The following is a 15630-nucleotide window of genomic DNA, read 5'->3' as shown; positions in this document are numbered from 1 at the left end:
ACCACTAGCTAGATTAAGTCTTCTGCAGCCTGACTATGTTCCACTAATTTAAAAATATTCAAGAAAAGCCCTTACTAGAGGATCCAAAATACACATAAATGTTACTGTGAAATAATTTATACCAAAAAACAAACAGAAAACAACTTTTTCAAAATAACATTTAGGGTGCAGGACCACAAAATTTAGTATACATACCATAAGAACAGTCCTGTATGTTTGGCATAATCTGTATATATGCGTATTATAAACTGAAGATCTACTGAATGTATATAATGGATTTTACAAGGTAAGTTAAATACAGGTTCACAAATTGTGGAACTAATTTAAATCAGTCTTAGTTCTCAAAGTTATTGTACAAGAAAAAAAACAACCCAAAAAATATCACCTAATTTCATTTCTGTAACTGTCAAAAATTTTCGTATTCACACGGTAGCAAGGACAGCACACAGGAGGAAATGCAATTGGGAGCATACACAACACAGTACACGATCAAAACCCCAAACCTCTTCTCTGAAGAAGTAAGTGTGAACTTTATCCTTAATCAAGTAAAACTCTGCCTATCCCATGAAAACTTTGGACCTTTTTTTTCAGTAGCTCCACTTGATGGTTCTTGTTTGACCTCTTTTGTTGCAGACCAGCCGTTGTGAGTTTGAAATCCAGAATTAAGGGACCCTTCTTGCAGTTCAGCCTTCCCTTCTGACTCCTTCACTGCATCATCTGCTTTTACGTGATCTCCGTCAGCAGGCTGTCCCCCTTCGCTGTTATTTGTAGACTTAGAAACTCTAGTCATTTTAATCTCCAGCTATTTGTATTTTTGTGGGTCTTCTCCCTAAAAGTCTTAGCAGGCAGGCTTCCTGAGGACTCCTTTAGTTTGCTCCTTGCTCAGGGACTGCAGGAGACACTGCGCTGCTGTGTTGGGAAGGATTATTTATAGAAAATCATTCCTCAAATATTTTCTTAATCATCTATCCTTTTAGCTGTGGAGAGGGCTGGGATTAAGGGAGCACTGGACGGGATACTGTGATATTTGCACCCATAAGGGAATGGGAGAAGCTGAGAGGGACAGGGAAATCTCTGTCAATTAGTTCTACTCCTTTCCAGATCCAGCTTGACTCTCACACTTCTAATTATAACAACTAAAAATTCATCAGCAATTTCATGAAACTGGAACCTCTGTGCTCTTCAGGAAGAGGAATGAGAGATAGAGGGACATTACAAAGGAAAAGGTTGATTAAATATAGAATATAGAAGTGGCAGATAGCCTCTTTCCTGACACATTCTTTTTAGCTGTAAGAGCGGTTGAAGAGAAGAGATCAAAATTGTCCTGTCTTGGTTTTATCCTAGAAATACCATGGAGTTTCCAAACTCACCAATTGGCAGGAAGGGTTGCGAGGCAGGGCTTGGCCGGGACATGCCAATAGAATTCACAGCATAGATCCGCATCTCGTAAACCACTCCTTCGATCATCCGCTTGGCCTCGTAGGTTAGCTCTTTTAAAAGGTCAAAGTTCAGTCGCATCCATCGATAGCTCTTCTTCTTCTTTCTCTCTAAAATATAGCCTGGAAAGGACAGCTGTTATGATGTGAAAGAACTGGAAATTGCTTTCTCACATGCAGGGAAAAACATCCTTTTAAGCGAAGGAGATGTTTCCTTGAAATGTCTAAGATGTGGTATAGAGTTAAAAAATTATTTCTTTTATTCAGCTTCAGTTCACTAATCTTGACTAACAGCCTAAATCCCCCACCTAGAATTAATTGGATAAACAGTTTGAAAATTCCTTTTTAAAAAAATTAATGTTTTATCAAAGAACTGATGCTAGATTTCCGTGTTCTTTGCAAAGTGGTGGAAATGCAGAATGCTTCCCAGACAATGCAGCTCCCAGCTTGCTTCAGCCCTACAGTGAGTGAGACAGGGGCACTGACCATTTTTCTTGCTCTGATTTCCTTGGGAAGGAAAGAGAGCCTGTATGATAACAGAGAACACAGAGAGCTGGGTGCACTGCAGACCAAATCTCCATTACAGCTTAAGGTGTCATCTCTATGCCTGGAACCCATGTCTTAGCACTTCTACAGAGCATCCATAGCCTTTACTACACTACCATGCTGTTTTCCAGAATGACTTAGTGAGGCTGGATTATCAGTATAAAATATAAACTTCTCATTTCCCAAAACTGGGAATGGAATCTGTGATTCTTAATGCTTAATATGGAGGAAGGTTGTATATCATATTGGAAACATAGATGTCAAATATTTTCCAGCTGACCTGCTACAAAGGACTACTGAACTGTTTCTTTCTATTTAGCTATATTAAATTTCTGCTGCTTCTCTGTGTTGCAGATAGAGTGGTTGGATGTGATTTCAAACAAATTTTGCTATGAAACGGTTCATTTTTTAACTATAGAAAGAATATCAGAGAATAGTCATGTGGACATGCCGTGTATCTGAGTGTGTTTTGTGGGTGTGCTCCTGCCCATGGAGTGCAGAGGCCTGTACAGATGTCTGTAACAGGGGGCAGCTGCAATAGTGTAAGTCTGTAGCAAGGACTTGCTATTGAGCCATGCAGGAGAGTGATTCAGTCCCTGCTGCTCATCAAGGTCATGGCTATCAAACCTGCAGAGATCCCTTTGGTATACCTGGGAAGGATGATTCACCCTTAAGGTGTCTCCAGGGATAAGGAGAACGACAGGCACATTTGATTTGCTGGCATGCTGTAGGCACAGACACCATGCAGCCTTTCCTGTCAGTGCTGAAATGCAAGAAGAGCATGGGAGTCTGCAGAATGTTCTGGGAAAAGAACAGTGATGGTATCTTTAAGCTGACAGGTTGTATCATCACTTTAAATGCATAAAGATGTACTCCTGACATATTGTTTTCAGTAGCTTTCAGAGTTAAATGCTGAAAGCGATGAACCTATGGTTCTTTTGGTATGTTCCTGTTTTTTTCTCTCTTCAGCAGGGTCTAGGAGACTGAGAGTAGTTTCATCAACTCAGTTTCTGGGGTTTTTTGCTGTTATAGATAACCAGTGTTAAGCACATAAGAGTCAAAATGAAGAGGTTTGCAATTAAAAAAAAAAAAGGCAGAAAGGAGGTAAAATGGCAATGCTGGTTGTATTGGTGACATTTGGTAAAGCAGATTATTTCCCCAAATGCACCAAATGCGTGAGAGTTAAAGATACTGTTTTAATAATACAAAAAGCACAAAAAACCGCAGGAAAGGTGAAGATGGGGTGTGAATTTCTTTTTTATATCTGTTGGATGCAGCTAATAAAGACTGTATCTGACTGCCTACAAAGCCATCTGTAACAATATGAAGACAGATGAGAATGAATATGCCTTTTCCCCCCTGCCTCCTTAACTTGCTTTTAAAGCTCTTTTTGAATGGGTAGTGCTGCATCTTGGCTTTTCCTCTCCCCCTGCTGCAGGTGTTTTATTGGAGCTCTAGCAGTAGTGCAGCCCTGTGCTACCAGAAGGAACCTCCTCAGGTAGTGCCAGGGGTTGTTACTGGAACTTCAAAAAAATCCTTCCTTTGACAGTGAAAACAAAGTAAAGAACTTTTCAAAATATGTGCCCTGAAAACCCTACAAAACAAAATCATAGGCTTTGTATAGTCAGTGAGGTGGAGGTTGCCTGTGGTAAGGGCACGACTACTGGTAAATGGTACATGGTAAATGTCTTTGCATGTAATATTTTGACTTCTTGCTTGCTTCCTGTCAAAACTGATGAAACCACAAAGCACTGGCCCAGCAATATCTTGTTTATTCCTGCACAGGTAGATTCTTTGATTTAAGTGAAACATCTTGTGGAAATGAATGAAGTCCAAAAATCCAAATGCAAGTACAAACTTCTCTATTCCATACTATTCAGGGGATTAAAAGAATTTTAGACATTTCTAGCTCTGGCATCACCTGGGAGTCCATATAGCTTTCAATGTATATTTTTTTCAAAGAAACTCAAGTTCCAGAGATTTTTATTAAACAAATTGCTAGATATGGACTCCAGAGGAATTTTTTCCCCTAAAATTGGTCAAGACCCTGCATTATTTTGTTTTTCTTCTGAGGATCACAGAGATTTCTATCTAAAACTCACCATGCTCTGTGCAGAACTTAACATGGTGTCAGCGATAATCTTGATTGTGCCTGCTCATTTCCTGCATCACATGATAACTTTGAACTCTAGTTTTTAGTACCGACTTTAAGGTCACTAAAATGATTGAAACTATTTTATGACCAATTGTTTTATATGAAGTAAAATTATGAAGTAGTTTTCCACTATAAAACATATATTGCATGAGTGCCTGAGATGGCAGATGTCTGGAGTTGATGACTGAGGTGGCCACAGATCTGTTTGGATATTCCTAGGTAAGTACAAAGGCCTGTATACTGACTTAAAATTTCAGTCTTGAATGATGATAGTTCGCTTTAGCTATTTTTCTTCTCACCTTTTCGTGCTTCGAGAACTTGTTTGCTGAAACACTTCTCTGACCCAAATCGCACAGGCAGGGGGCACTCTCTGCTCAGACTTGGAGCGCCAGACCCTGGGCCGGTTTGAAGGTTCAGTGCATCACAGTGGCTCCTACCTGGGGTCAGCCTTCCTTATGTTTAAACAGAGAATCCTTCTGCGCCATTTCAAAGGAACAGCACAAAATATATGCCAAGCTGCAGGGGACTTCATGTCTTTGGACTCTTACCAAGTACAGGTTGCCCACCATCGTATTTAGGGGGTTGCCAATGCACGGTACAGTAATCTTCTCCAATGTTGCTGATTGTGGGAGCTTCTGGAGGGTCAGGAACATCTGAAGAAAGGGTGAGAATGAATGAGAGTTTTTATTGTTTCAATTTCTTTATGCGAGTAAATTAAATATTTTTAACACTTTTTTCCCTGTGTGGTATTGATGTAGTGGTGTCCCCCAGGAATCAGTGTTGGGCCCAGTCCTGTTTAATATCTTTAGCAAATTCATGGATGACACCAAGTTGGGTCAGAGTGTTGATTTGCCGGGGGGCAGGAGGGCTCTGCACAGGGACCAGGATAGGCTGGATCATGGGCTAGGGCCAATGGCACAATGTTCAACAGCATGAAGTGCTGGGTGCTGCACTTTGGCAACAACACCCTCCTCCAGCACTACGGGCTGCAGGAAGAGTGTCTGGAATGTGGTCGAGTGGAAAAGGACCTGGGGGTGCTGGTGAACCATGGCTGAACGTGAGCCAGCAGTGCCCAGGTGGCCAAGAAGGCCAATGGCATCCTGGCCTGGATCAGCAACAGTGTGGCCAGCAGGAGCAGGGCAGGAATTGTCACCCTGTACTGGGCACTGGTGAAGCCACACCTCGAGTGCTGTGTCTGGTTTTGGGCTCCTCACTACAAGAAGGACACAGAGGGGCTGGAGCACATCCAGAGAAGGGCAATGGAGCTGGGGAAGTTTCTGGAGCACAAGTCCTGTGAGGAGCAGCTGAGGGAGCTGGGGGTGTTCAACCTGGAGAAAAGGAGGCTCAGGGTGACCTTAGTGCTCTCTACACCTCCCCGAAAGGAGGGTGTGGCCAGTAGGGTTTTGGCCTCTTCTCCCAGGCAACCAGAGACAGGGTGAGAGGACCCAGGCTTAAGCTGGACCAGGAGAGGTTTAGGTTAGACGTTAGGAAGAAATTCTTCACAGAAAGCATGATTAGATTTTGGAATGGGCCACCCAGGCAGTCACCAGCCCTGGAGGTGTTTATGTAAAGACTAGATGTGGCAGTCAATGCCTGATCTAGTTGACATGGTGGAGTTGGATTTGATGAGGTCAGAAATCTTTTCCAGCCAAATTTATTTTCTGATTCTGTGATACAGCTTTGTCAGATAGCAACAATAGGTACAACCAGAATGTATTAACTTAGTCTAAAGGGAATCCTGCTCTTTGATGCTTCTTTGTTAGGCTGATTTCCTTTAAATATAATTGATTATTCAGCTCTCTTTTTCTTCCCAGACATAATAAAATTTTTGCAAAAATGTGAGGTAATTCTGTTCTGTAAGATGAGACTTGCTCCAGGGTTTCCTATTTTCTCTGGAATAAATTTTATAAAATACTACTGCATGTCTCACATATTATGTCACTTTAGAGATATTAATAGTAAATATCCTGATTTAATATTTATAAAAGATGGAAGGAAACTTAGTATTTACCAAGCAATTCTAAATTTTAATACTGTAGGTGAAAGTAATTTTCTTTTATCATTTCTGATTTGCTTATTACTTGTTCTTTTGTTACGTGTGTCAGGGTATCAGCAAATTAAATATTATGAAAAATTTATAAAACTGACTGACTCAAAATTATATCTCTCCCAGGTCTTTTGTGACTCATTGAAGAGTCTGTCAATCTGTTCATCTTCTATCAGATACATTATGTTTCTTTATTCCATTAACCATTTACTGCTTATGGAAGGAAATAATCTCTGCTTAAAAACATAACCCACGACAAAATGAATAAAAGCTTTTCTTATTTCTGACAAGCATGAAGCATGTACTTCAGAATGGATTGTCATCTGTAAAATGATAGAATCACCTGAACCAGGGAATACATTGATTACTACTGGGAGTTCTTCTCTTTTCACCTCTGAAAAAATACTTCTGCTGAATTTATGATTGATAATGTTCCTCTCTTTATTATCCTTTCCCATTTTTGTAAACCTAAAGTCAGAACTTGTATCAGAGAGACTTTTAGACTTTTTGAGAAGGGTGTGTTTCAGCAGACTCAAGATTCTTTCATGCTCTGGCTGTTTCTTTCCTTCACTTACCAATAACTTTGACTGTGATATCAGCCTTATCTTCTCCAACTGGATTCTTAAGTATAACTCTGTAAACTCCCTCATCCTCTTTTTCTGCCCCTTCAATGATGAAGACACAATGGTCTTCATGCATCTCCACACGGACTCTGCCTTCAGATTCAACCAGGAGCTGTGGGCAGTGAAAGGGACATATAAAATCATTGCAGGTTGTGCCAGGGACAGCCTGATGAGTCTGTAAGCTGGTGAAAAACTACAAATCATTGAATATTACAATAATTATTGAAAAGCCATAAAATGTTTTAAGTTCTTTTTGTATGTAGAAGAGAGAAAATATAGACTGGTTGGCTCACATAAATAACATTTGGGAAAATTGATTCTGGAAGTCTGCAGTTTGTTGGGATTCACCACTAGTTACACACACCCAGTTATTTTTCTAAGTTACTGAGTACTTCCAGAAATTCCTACCTAGAACAGCTGCTAGCATCACTGTGAAGAGTTTAAGGGATAATAGTTGGCTACTGGCTAAATTAAAATAAGATTCTTGTAACTGTTAATGGCATCAGTGTGATTTCTGCCACTAAATAATGTTATACGGGGAAACTTCCTACTTTTTGCTAAAATCTAAACAAAATGACCACAATTTAATTGTACATATGTAATGCACTCCTTTCTTCCTTATGTGCCAATGTATCTTTAGATTTAGAACAGGAGTCACTAGAAAGAATACATGTCCAAATAGTGATTAGTGCAACGGGATCCTGACCCTGAAAATGGTTTATTGCTGTATAGTAACTGTAAAATGTTTTTTACTCTATCAAGAGAGAAGTAATTTATGTGAAAAATGGAAGTTGCTGCAAAGTGAGTCCAGTTTCACTTCTTTATTGTCCATCCACTCTCTTGACCTGCTTTCACCTTTCCATGTGTCCTGTAAGATTTTGTTCTAGTTATTATTGAAGCTTACAGGTTACTGAGGGAAAAAATCACCACAAATAAATCTAAAAGAGTTTTCAAATAACTGCTTTGATTCATTGTAACCCAGTCACCATGTGATGGTGATTAGAAAGACTTTCTCAATCAGCTTCTTAGTCTAAAATTGTTCACCAGATCTCTTGTGCCCAGCAGGTGTCTGGTAATTAATTACCACTGTGAGGCAGGATAGTGGGCTTGATGTGATGTTTGATTTTTAATATCTACTGACTTAAATGTTATTTCCTTTTGAGTATGACCTTTTATCTGGAAAACACTAAGAATACTTGTGTGGTTGCATAAATAATAAGGAACTTACCTTATTATCAGTATTTAAATCACTGCTGTTTTCTGAGGGAGTCATGGAATCATCATTGTTTCGAAGTAGGTCGTTTCTCTAGATAAGCAAAGAAACCACAAAAGTCAGCTGAGGCTGAGCAGAGCAGTAAAGCTGTTTCTGCAAGACAGAAGAGTCTGTTAGGGGGGTTGAATATGAAGGTGGGAGAAAAGTAAAGTTAGGCAGCAAGCAGAGCTGGGAAGGAAAGCTACCAAAACCAAAGTAAAAAACAGAAGTGGAAAAAAGTATCAGAATGCGGTGAATTAAGGGAAGGATAAGTCAGCAAACTCAGGTCTGCAGCTTAGCAAAGGGAGAAGAAGGACATTCCTGCAGTATTATTGTAACAGATTGTGAGCCTGTCTGCGTCCTCTGGTACTAGTTACTCTAGATGTGCAATTAGAAAAATAAGGATTACTTCTCTCTGTAACATGGGATAATAAATTGATGTAAATATTTTAATATCAGAAATAGTAAGGTCTGTAACACTCATTGAACAACATCTTTTGAGGCTGTGCTACTCTTTGTTTGGAATGTCATTTGTAAGTATATTTTACACAACCTTCAATCAAGACTGGCTGCTTTTCCTCATAGATTGAGCGCTCACACCTCAGAAGTAACACTGTATAGAGGTTTGTCTGATACCAAATTGTCATTTTATCAGAAACTTCTGTAGAGATGAGTCAGTTTCTTGGCTTTTTATAAATTTGTTTCCATACTATTTCTGCATTGAAGGAAAAAAGTTCTGAGTGCTATTAGATATGCTAACCTGAACAAGAATGCGGCATAATAATGAAGAAATGGGAGATTGGGGGAATTAACATAATTGGCAATATTATTTTTTCTGTATCTACACATATGGATGTGTAATGATGCTGGAGAATGCTATGCAAAATATTTCTGTTTTGTGCTAGTTATAGCTCAAAAGCCCACAGATGGTGAGGGGTGGGGATATTTTGAGATACCCAGAAAGGAAGCTCACTTAACATTTTAAGTCTAGCTTCTAAATTCTTTCTCTGATGTTTTGTAATTGCTTTGATAAGGTAAATAGCAAAGTTCCTCTATTTTTATTATACGAAATTCAGTTTTATGCCACTAGTCTGCTAAGATGACATTTACTTCACAAATGGTAGAATCCTTGATAAAGACTAAAAAAAGAAGATGCCACCTCCAAAAAATGTTCGTTCTATCAGGTGAAGGTGATGAGGATGACTCATAATTTATTTATTTTTCTCTATTTATTTTTATGGTATCCTTCTATCTGCATCTACATATATCTACTCATATATAGTCAGCTTCTTCTTTCGGACTGAAAAACCAGGGAACAGTTCATAAAAAGGAACAGTTCAGGATGAATCACAAAGCCAGGTATGTCCCAAGCAGCTGCAGTCCAGTTATTTATTTTTTTTTCTTGAGGTTGAAAAACATAAAATTGAAAGGAAGATGGAAATACTTGTAAATAACTGTAAACCAAAGTAATATTTGAGAAGAAAAAATAAATTTGCTGTTGTGACTTGCCTCAAACACTGTGTCAGGTTGCACATTACCTTGTTTACTTTCTGCCAAATGACAGTGGGTGTTGGATCTCCTGATACAGGAACATCCAATCTCAGTTTGTTCCCAGCCACCACGACAATAGTGTCAGGGGATTGGCCCAGACAGTCAAGGTGGATTTTAGGGGGTTCTACAGTAAAGATGGAGAAGATAAGTTTTAAATATAGTTTGAGTATTCTGAATGGAAAATGAAACAAAAAAAGAAAAAGAATATTCATGCATTAAATTAAAAATGAAAAAAAAATTCCACTTACTTTGCTATTGAAAGCATTTTTACTTGCATATGACTAGTGACTGCTGTTCTTACCTTCTCTTGGTACAAAATCAATCTTGACCTCTGGGAGAGGAAAGAAAAGAGGAGACAGGGAAGAAGAAATAAATCAGAAAACAGAATTTACATAGCACTGCACAAAGTAATTTAAAAACTGATTGAAATTTCATAAGGCATATTAATCAGCAGATTTATGCAATAAATTTAAAAACAGGCTCTGTAAACCCACGTGATAATGGTAATGCAAAATAACAGGGGAAAGCAATGTGCCTACACTGAGGTATTAGAAAAGAGATCAGCATTCTCTTTCCTGGTATAACTATGATTAATGTCACCATTTTATCCCTGTGGAATTCCCATTACATGTTCTAAAATAACTTACCCAAAAACTGAAGCTTAGCAGAAAGGTTATAAGCAAATCCTTGAGGAATGAAGGAATAATCAGCCTCGTCCTCTGGTGTTACATCCTCAATAGTTAGCTTATGGATTCTGGAAACATGAACAAATACATTGCACTCCCTTACCTTACCTCCCCAGGAGAAACAGGGCTCGAGAGAGAGAGAGACAAGGTGCAGGCCGTAGGATACTAACAGAAATTTTTATTTCTTCTTCCCTTGCCATGACACAAGGCAACAACAACCAGGGTTGTGAACTGCTCGGCTTTCAGTATTAAAGCCAATCCATATCAGTACATTGTCTATGAATGGATTTTTTTTTTTGTCAAGGTAGATAGTTTGAAGAGAGGAAGAATTTTCCTTGCTCTAGTCCAGCCCTTTGCTATTACAAGGGCAGTTGTAACACTGCCGACTGGTTTCAGTTAATCCAATTGTGAAAAAGTAACTCTGACTAAACAAACTAAGAAGTGATTCTCCATTCCTGTATTAAGTTCTAAACAGAATGCAGAAAAGAGTACCAGGAAGGACTTCACCTGGTATTTAATGCTGAATCTTCTTGGTCTCCATTTCCATTAGTAGCTAGCCTGCTAGGAAACTTGAGCACAGAATTACACAACTGTATATGTTAATAAAAGTTCTAATTTTTCTGTAGGGTTTACTCACACATACTATCTTAACACTACTGTTAGTTTTAAAGTTCTCAACAATGTGTTTTGAGTACCAAAACTCCATGTAATCCTAATGAAAACTAAGATTTTCTTTTGCTGATATACCACCGAGGACCTATATATAAAATGCACCAACTCAGAAAGACTGCACACATGCCAAAACAAGTCTATCACTAAATGTTGGTTGCATATGAAAAGCTTTTAACCTTTTTACCTGTTAGCTGGAGCCAGGACAAAATCTCCCTTTATATTCTTAACCCCTGAGATAACAATTCTTACGGATTGCGCTGCAATTCCCAAGCCTGTAGCTGCTTTCTGAAACAAGACTGACCTGCCGATATGGGAGATCTTTATCCTCTCGTCTGGGATCACCTCCTTTCCGTTTTTCAGCCAGATTCCTTTCACGTTTTCATCTGAAACTTCACACTTGAAGACTGCCTGGTCACGTGCCTTCACTGTCAGGTCTGCAATGCTCTGATAAACTTCCAGCTTTTTCTCTGATATCACGAGAATAATTGATACACACATCAAAAATCAGAATAGCTCTGTAAGTAGATGATGTGGATTTACTGAGTAGAAAAGGCAAAGGCTGAACAAGCTGTCTGTGGAAGAAGGAAATATGAAGGGAAATAGACAGCCTGCAGGGCTTTAGCAGGACTGATAGCTAAGCACCTGTTGTTGTCAGAGTATCTGTTATATCCGGCACACAGGTCTGAGCTCTCCTTGAAGCCTTTATTATCAAACCTATGCCCCTTATTGCATCTCCTTTTCCCCTGTCAGGGGGATTATGCTAAAACTCTGCACTATCTGGAGAAGGTTACCTTCAGCCTGCTCTCATTTTTCAGCTTCTCTGGTTCTGGGATATTCCCTGTGCCTACCTTGCACAATCAGTTCAGCGACTGATACCCCACCGTTGGTCTTCACAGTGTAGTGTCCACTGTCCTCCTTGGTTGACTCATTAATAATAAGATACTGTTTTTTTCCATCTTTCTTGAATCGGTATTTAAATGTTTCTTCTCGTGTCAGTTCAATTCCATCCTTTTCCCTGAAATACCAAGTAGTGTTGAAAGAGGAGAGTAAGAGTCAGCTCAATGTTACTAGGGATTGGAAGACACAAGGTGAATCCAACCTTTGTAGCATTTTAACTTAGCAAAAAAGGGATTGTTGCACAAATGTCAGTGCAACCAGAATGCCTCTCTCTTGACCATTAATTTTCCCTAGGTATTTGCCTTCTGTTTCCAGAGAATTCACCACAAGTAATTATTTGATTTTTTTCTATTTATGTGCTATAGATAAACACGAAAATATGGTAAATGCTGTAGGATATAAAGGGTTGAAAACACACAACACCAAGGGAATTTACTGTCTTAAAAACAGCCATAAATTAAATGGGACTTGATGGGATATTAAAAGATTTAATTTTCCTGATGTGAAATATAATTGTTGTAAATCTGTGATTTGTGGGAATCAGAAAAAGGATAAAATTTTCGGATGGCTTCAAATGAATTTTGGATTTTGTAGCTCTTTCCATTCAAGGATGCCACAGTAGACTTAAGACTTTACTAAATTAAGATTCACCATCTAGCCCAGGAGGAAATTTAATTATTGTAATTTCCAGTCATCATGAAGGGAAATGCACAGGGAGGACTCACGCTGTTTAATCAAGGTCATACAAAAATACATAAGGTGTTTCAAAGGTTTCCTGTTCCTAATCCTAAATAACATAAACAGCAAATACTTGTAACTTCTTCAATTTACTAATTTTGTAGCATTACATTTTTTTGTTATTACTTGAATATATTTCTGTTTTGTTACTTGAATGCTGCTGCAATTTGTAAATGAAAAAGGTTTTCTACTTGATAGTTGGTTGCATGGAAGAGTAAATAGAAAATATGTGTGCTTTTAATAGAGTAAAAATATTCTTTCTACTTTTTTGTCATTTCCCTTATTTGTGACTTTGTGACCAGTGACTCAGTGACTATTCGGTTTAACAAATGAGCTTACAGAACAGCAAACTGAAATGCTACTTGGGACACATTAAAAATACTATGGCTCTATTTTCTAAGTAGAGGTATACGAGAAAACCTTTTACCTCTGTCAGAGTCTGCTAAAGTAAATCACAAGATCAAAACTTCAAGCAGAGACAAGGATCCTACAACTTGTGACTTAGATGTTCCTGATGCACCTGCATTTCAGAATAGCGACAGATGCCTCCCCCAAGACTATTTGTTACAGCAGAGCTCTCTGGAACTTAGGGCTGGTTTAGGGAAGGACTGGCCTCTCTTCTAGGGCACAGAACAGCGCTAGTGAGGGAGGAAGCAGAGGGTGCCTTTAACAGCCACTTCAAACACAGCACTTGGTATTATTGTCAGCATAATGTTTCCTTTTCTTTCCTCTTCATTACTCTTCAGACAAGAGTCTGAGACAACGTGTAAGATGATCTCTTAGGGCTGTTGTGATTCATGCAAATTAGTTCTGGATCAAGTGCTACAATGCATTACAGAAACCTTTGCTGAATTTCTGAAAACGGGCTTTTATCCCAAAGTTCATCATGCGGCTGTCACTAAATGCAAAGCCAAGCATACACACTGTGCCTAGACATTTGGAGCTGAACTTTTAAATTTAATTTTCCCTGGTCTAGTTTGATACAGGGCTCATGAAAAATATCTGAATGTTCCATTCATCTATTGGTAAGAAAGAGTTCTCTTGCAATCTTGACTAAATAGTCTTTTTGTAATGATTAGTGTCTTAAATCCCTAGGAGGGGAATACTGTCTTTAACTTGTGTTTGTTTTACTGACTGGTACATTGCTGATCCTGTGGATGAGCAGAGAGTTTGCAGAGGGGTATAGTGACAAATAGATACTGTAGCATTTAACCTCAAAACAGAACTCCAGGTAGCATTTGGCTTAAAATAATACTCTGCTGCTGTGAAAAGCAGAAAACCTCTATAAGGTAATATTACAGGCCTTCTTTTGGCAATTGGAACTATAAAACAGAAGAATCTGTTGATATTAAAGTGTAAGTGAAACATTATATAGAGTCATAGAAATGTTGGTTTACAGAACACCATAGGTCATTGGCCCAGCCTCACATTTGAAGCAGAACTAGTGCAGTAATAGGCAGGTCAGCTGTGGTTTAGTCTTTCCGAGTCCCAAACATCTGCAAGATCAAATATCTGTTCTCAACTTCACCACTCAATTCCTCTTTGTCTGGAAATGCATTCCTATTTCCTGTTTGGATTCTGAGGATTAATTGGTTAATGTCTTCTGAGATATCACTGATGGAGGTGCTATGTGATAATTGGGACACACAGATTTTTTGCTATAAATATACATTACCATGGTATCTTTTGATTTGGAGCTGATAAGATGGTACATCCAGCATTCAGAGATGGAAAAATTAGATCAAAACTATGTACTTTGTCTTTTCCTTCAAGTATTATCTTGTTTCCAAGACCATCTGAAATTTTGAAAAACCTTTTCCATAGTACTGCAAGAGTTGTAATAATGTGAAAGCTTCCAAGAGAACATTAATTTCTGATTGCTCTGAAGAGACCCACATAATGAATTCTCCCTGCCCTGGTCTAATGACTGTGCCTCACCCTTATTTCTGCCTCGTGCAAGTCACATAATTGCCTTTGTTCATGTGCTTGTGGATTTGTATCCTGGGTTTAAAGATTTAAGAACTATAACAGGTGCTCTGAGTTAGTGCCTGTTACTTGGCTTAAACTGTTGATAATTTCCCTAATGAGCCATAAAACTGGAACTCTTTCTCCACACTGTGTTTCAAGTTTTCCCTGGACACTTCTCTCTGCAGTCCAAAATGTTCCCTTTTGTTGCCAAAGAGTTATTTGTTGACAGAGTCTCACACAACAAAACCAGCAAAACACAGTGTGAATGTCTAACCGCTCAGTTTTCCATTGCAGTGATTTGATGAGTTTCTCTGACCACTTGCTGCATTGCAGGCTGAGACAGCTGCTGCTTTGCCCTTGTCACATCAAATGCCCATCCCACAGATAACAGCTCTGCGAGATGTATGGGAGTTGTTCAAAGGCACAGGATCAAAGTGTGGCAGCTGCACTGTGTTCTGAGAGGGACAGATCTGGTTGTCCCCGTCTCTTGTGACCAGGCATCTGCAGGCAGTTCCTGAACAATAGAATGTGTGTCCCTGTGCTTGTGGCTTTAATAGTGTAATGCACACCCTGTACTAGCTCTTGGACTCCATTTACATTCTCAGTTCCTTCCTTTGGGACAGCAGATCATTAGTTGGCACTTTCCAGGAATGTAATGGGCATTGTGGGAATGCTTGATAACCATGTGCCTGAAGCTGTTAACAAGCACAAGGGAATTTCATCTGGTAGAGAAATGAAGTGAGAAATGAAGTGCACGTGAGACGCGGCATATGAGCCCTGCTTGTCATGCCTGCCCAAGCAGCATGCACCTTCCAGATCCTGCTCAGCTGGAATGCCCAAGAAAACAGGATCCATGGTCTAAGTGTCATCTTAATCTGTCTCGTGGCGTAAGCATAATGACCAGCTTTGCAGGATCACCATAGATGTGTTCCCTCTGTGTCTCAAGAGACACTAAGTTTTTTACCTAAGAAAAAATACTTCAGAAACCCAAATGCCCCACTGCAGTTGAAAAGATTTCAAAAAGTACAGAGAACTCACCACAATACAGATCTGGTTAGT

The 15630-nt window shown here is 39.1% G+C and overlaps 1 protein-coding gene across 2 annotated transcripts in view; it reads right to left on the bottom strand.

Moving 5' to 3' along the window:
* MYBPC3 (myosin binding protein C3) overlaps positions 1–15630 on the bottom strand; it is a 62000-nt gene that overhangs the window by 20096 nt on the left and 26274 nt on the right. For both annotated transcript variants that reach the window (XM_041426442.1, XM_041426526.1), the window contains 9 exons: positions 11817–11983; positions 11270–11435; positions 10258–10364; positions 9912–9941; positions 9598–9734; positions 8036–8113; positions 6760–6919; positions 4686–4790; positions 1371–1559 (listed from right to left, as the gene is read on the bottom strand). In XM_041426442.1, the coding sequence (XP_041282376.1) occupies positions 1371–1559; positions 4686–4790; positions 6760–6919; positions 8036–8113; positions 9598–9734; positions 9912–9941; positions 10258–10364; positions 11270–11435; positions 11817–11983 (1139 nt within the window). The remainder of the gene's footprint in view (positions 1–1370; positions 1560–4685; positions 4791–6759; positions 6920–8035; positions 8114–9597; positions 9735–9911; positions 9942–10257; positions 10365–11269; positions 11436–11816; positions 11984–15630) is intronic.

This window comes from Onychostruthus taczanowskii, unplaced genomic scaffold (assembly GCF_017590055.1).
Source record: "Onychostruthus taczanowskii isolate IOZ18803 unplaced genomic scaffold, ASM1759005v1 scaffold1, whole genome shotgun sequence".
Taxonomy (NCBI): domain Eukaryota; kingdom Metazoa; phylum Chordata; class Aves; order Passeriformes; family Passeridae; genus Onychostruthus; species Onychostruthus taczanowskii.
Note: the sequence above shows the minus strand (reverse complement) of the source record. Positions and strands in the feature narration are given on the sequence as shown.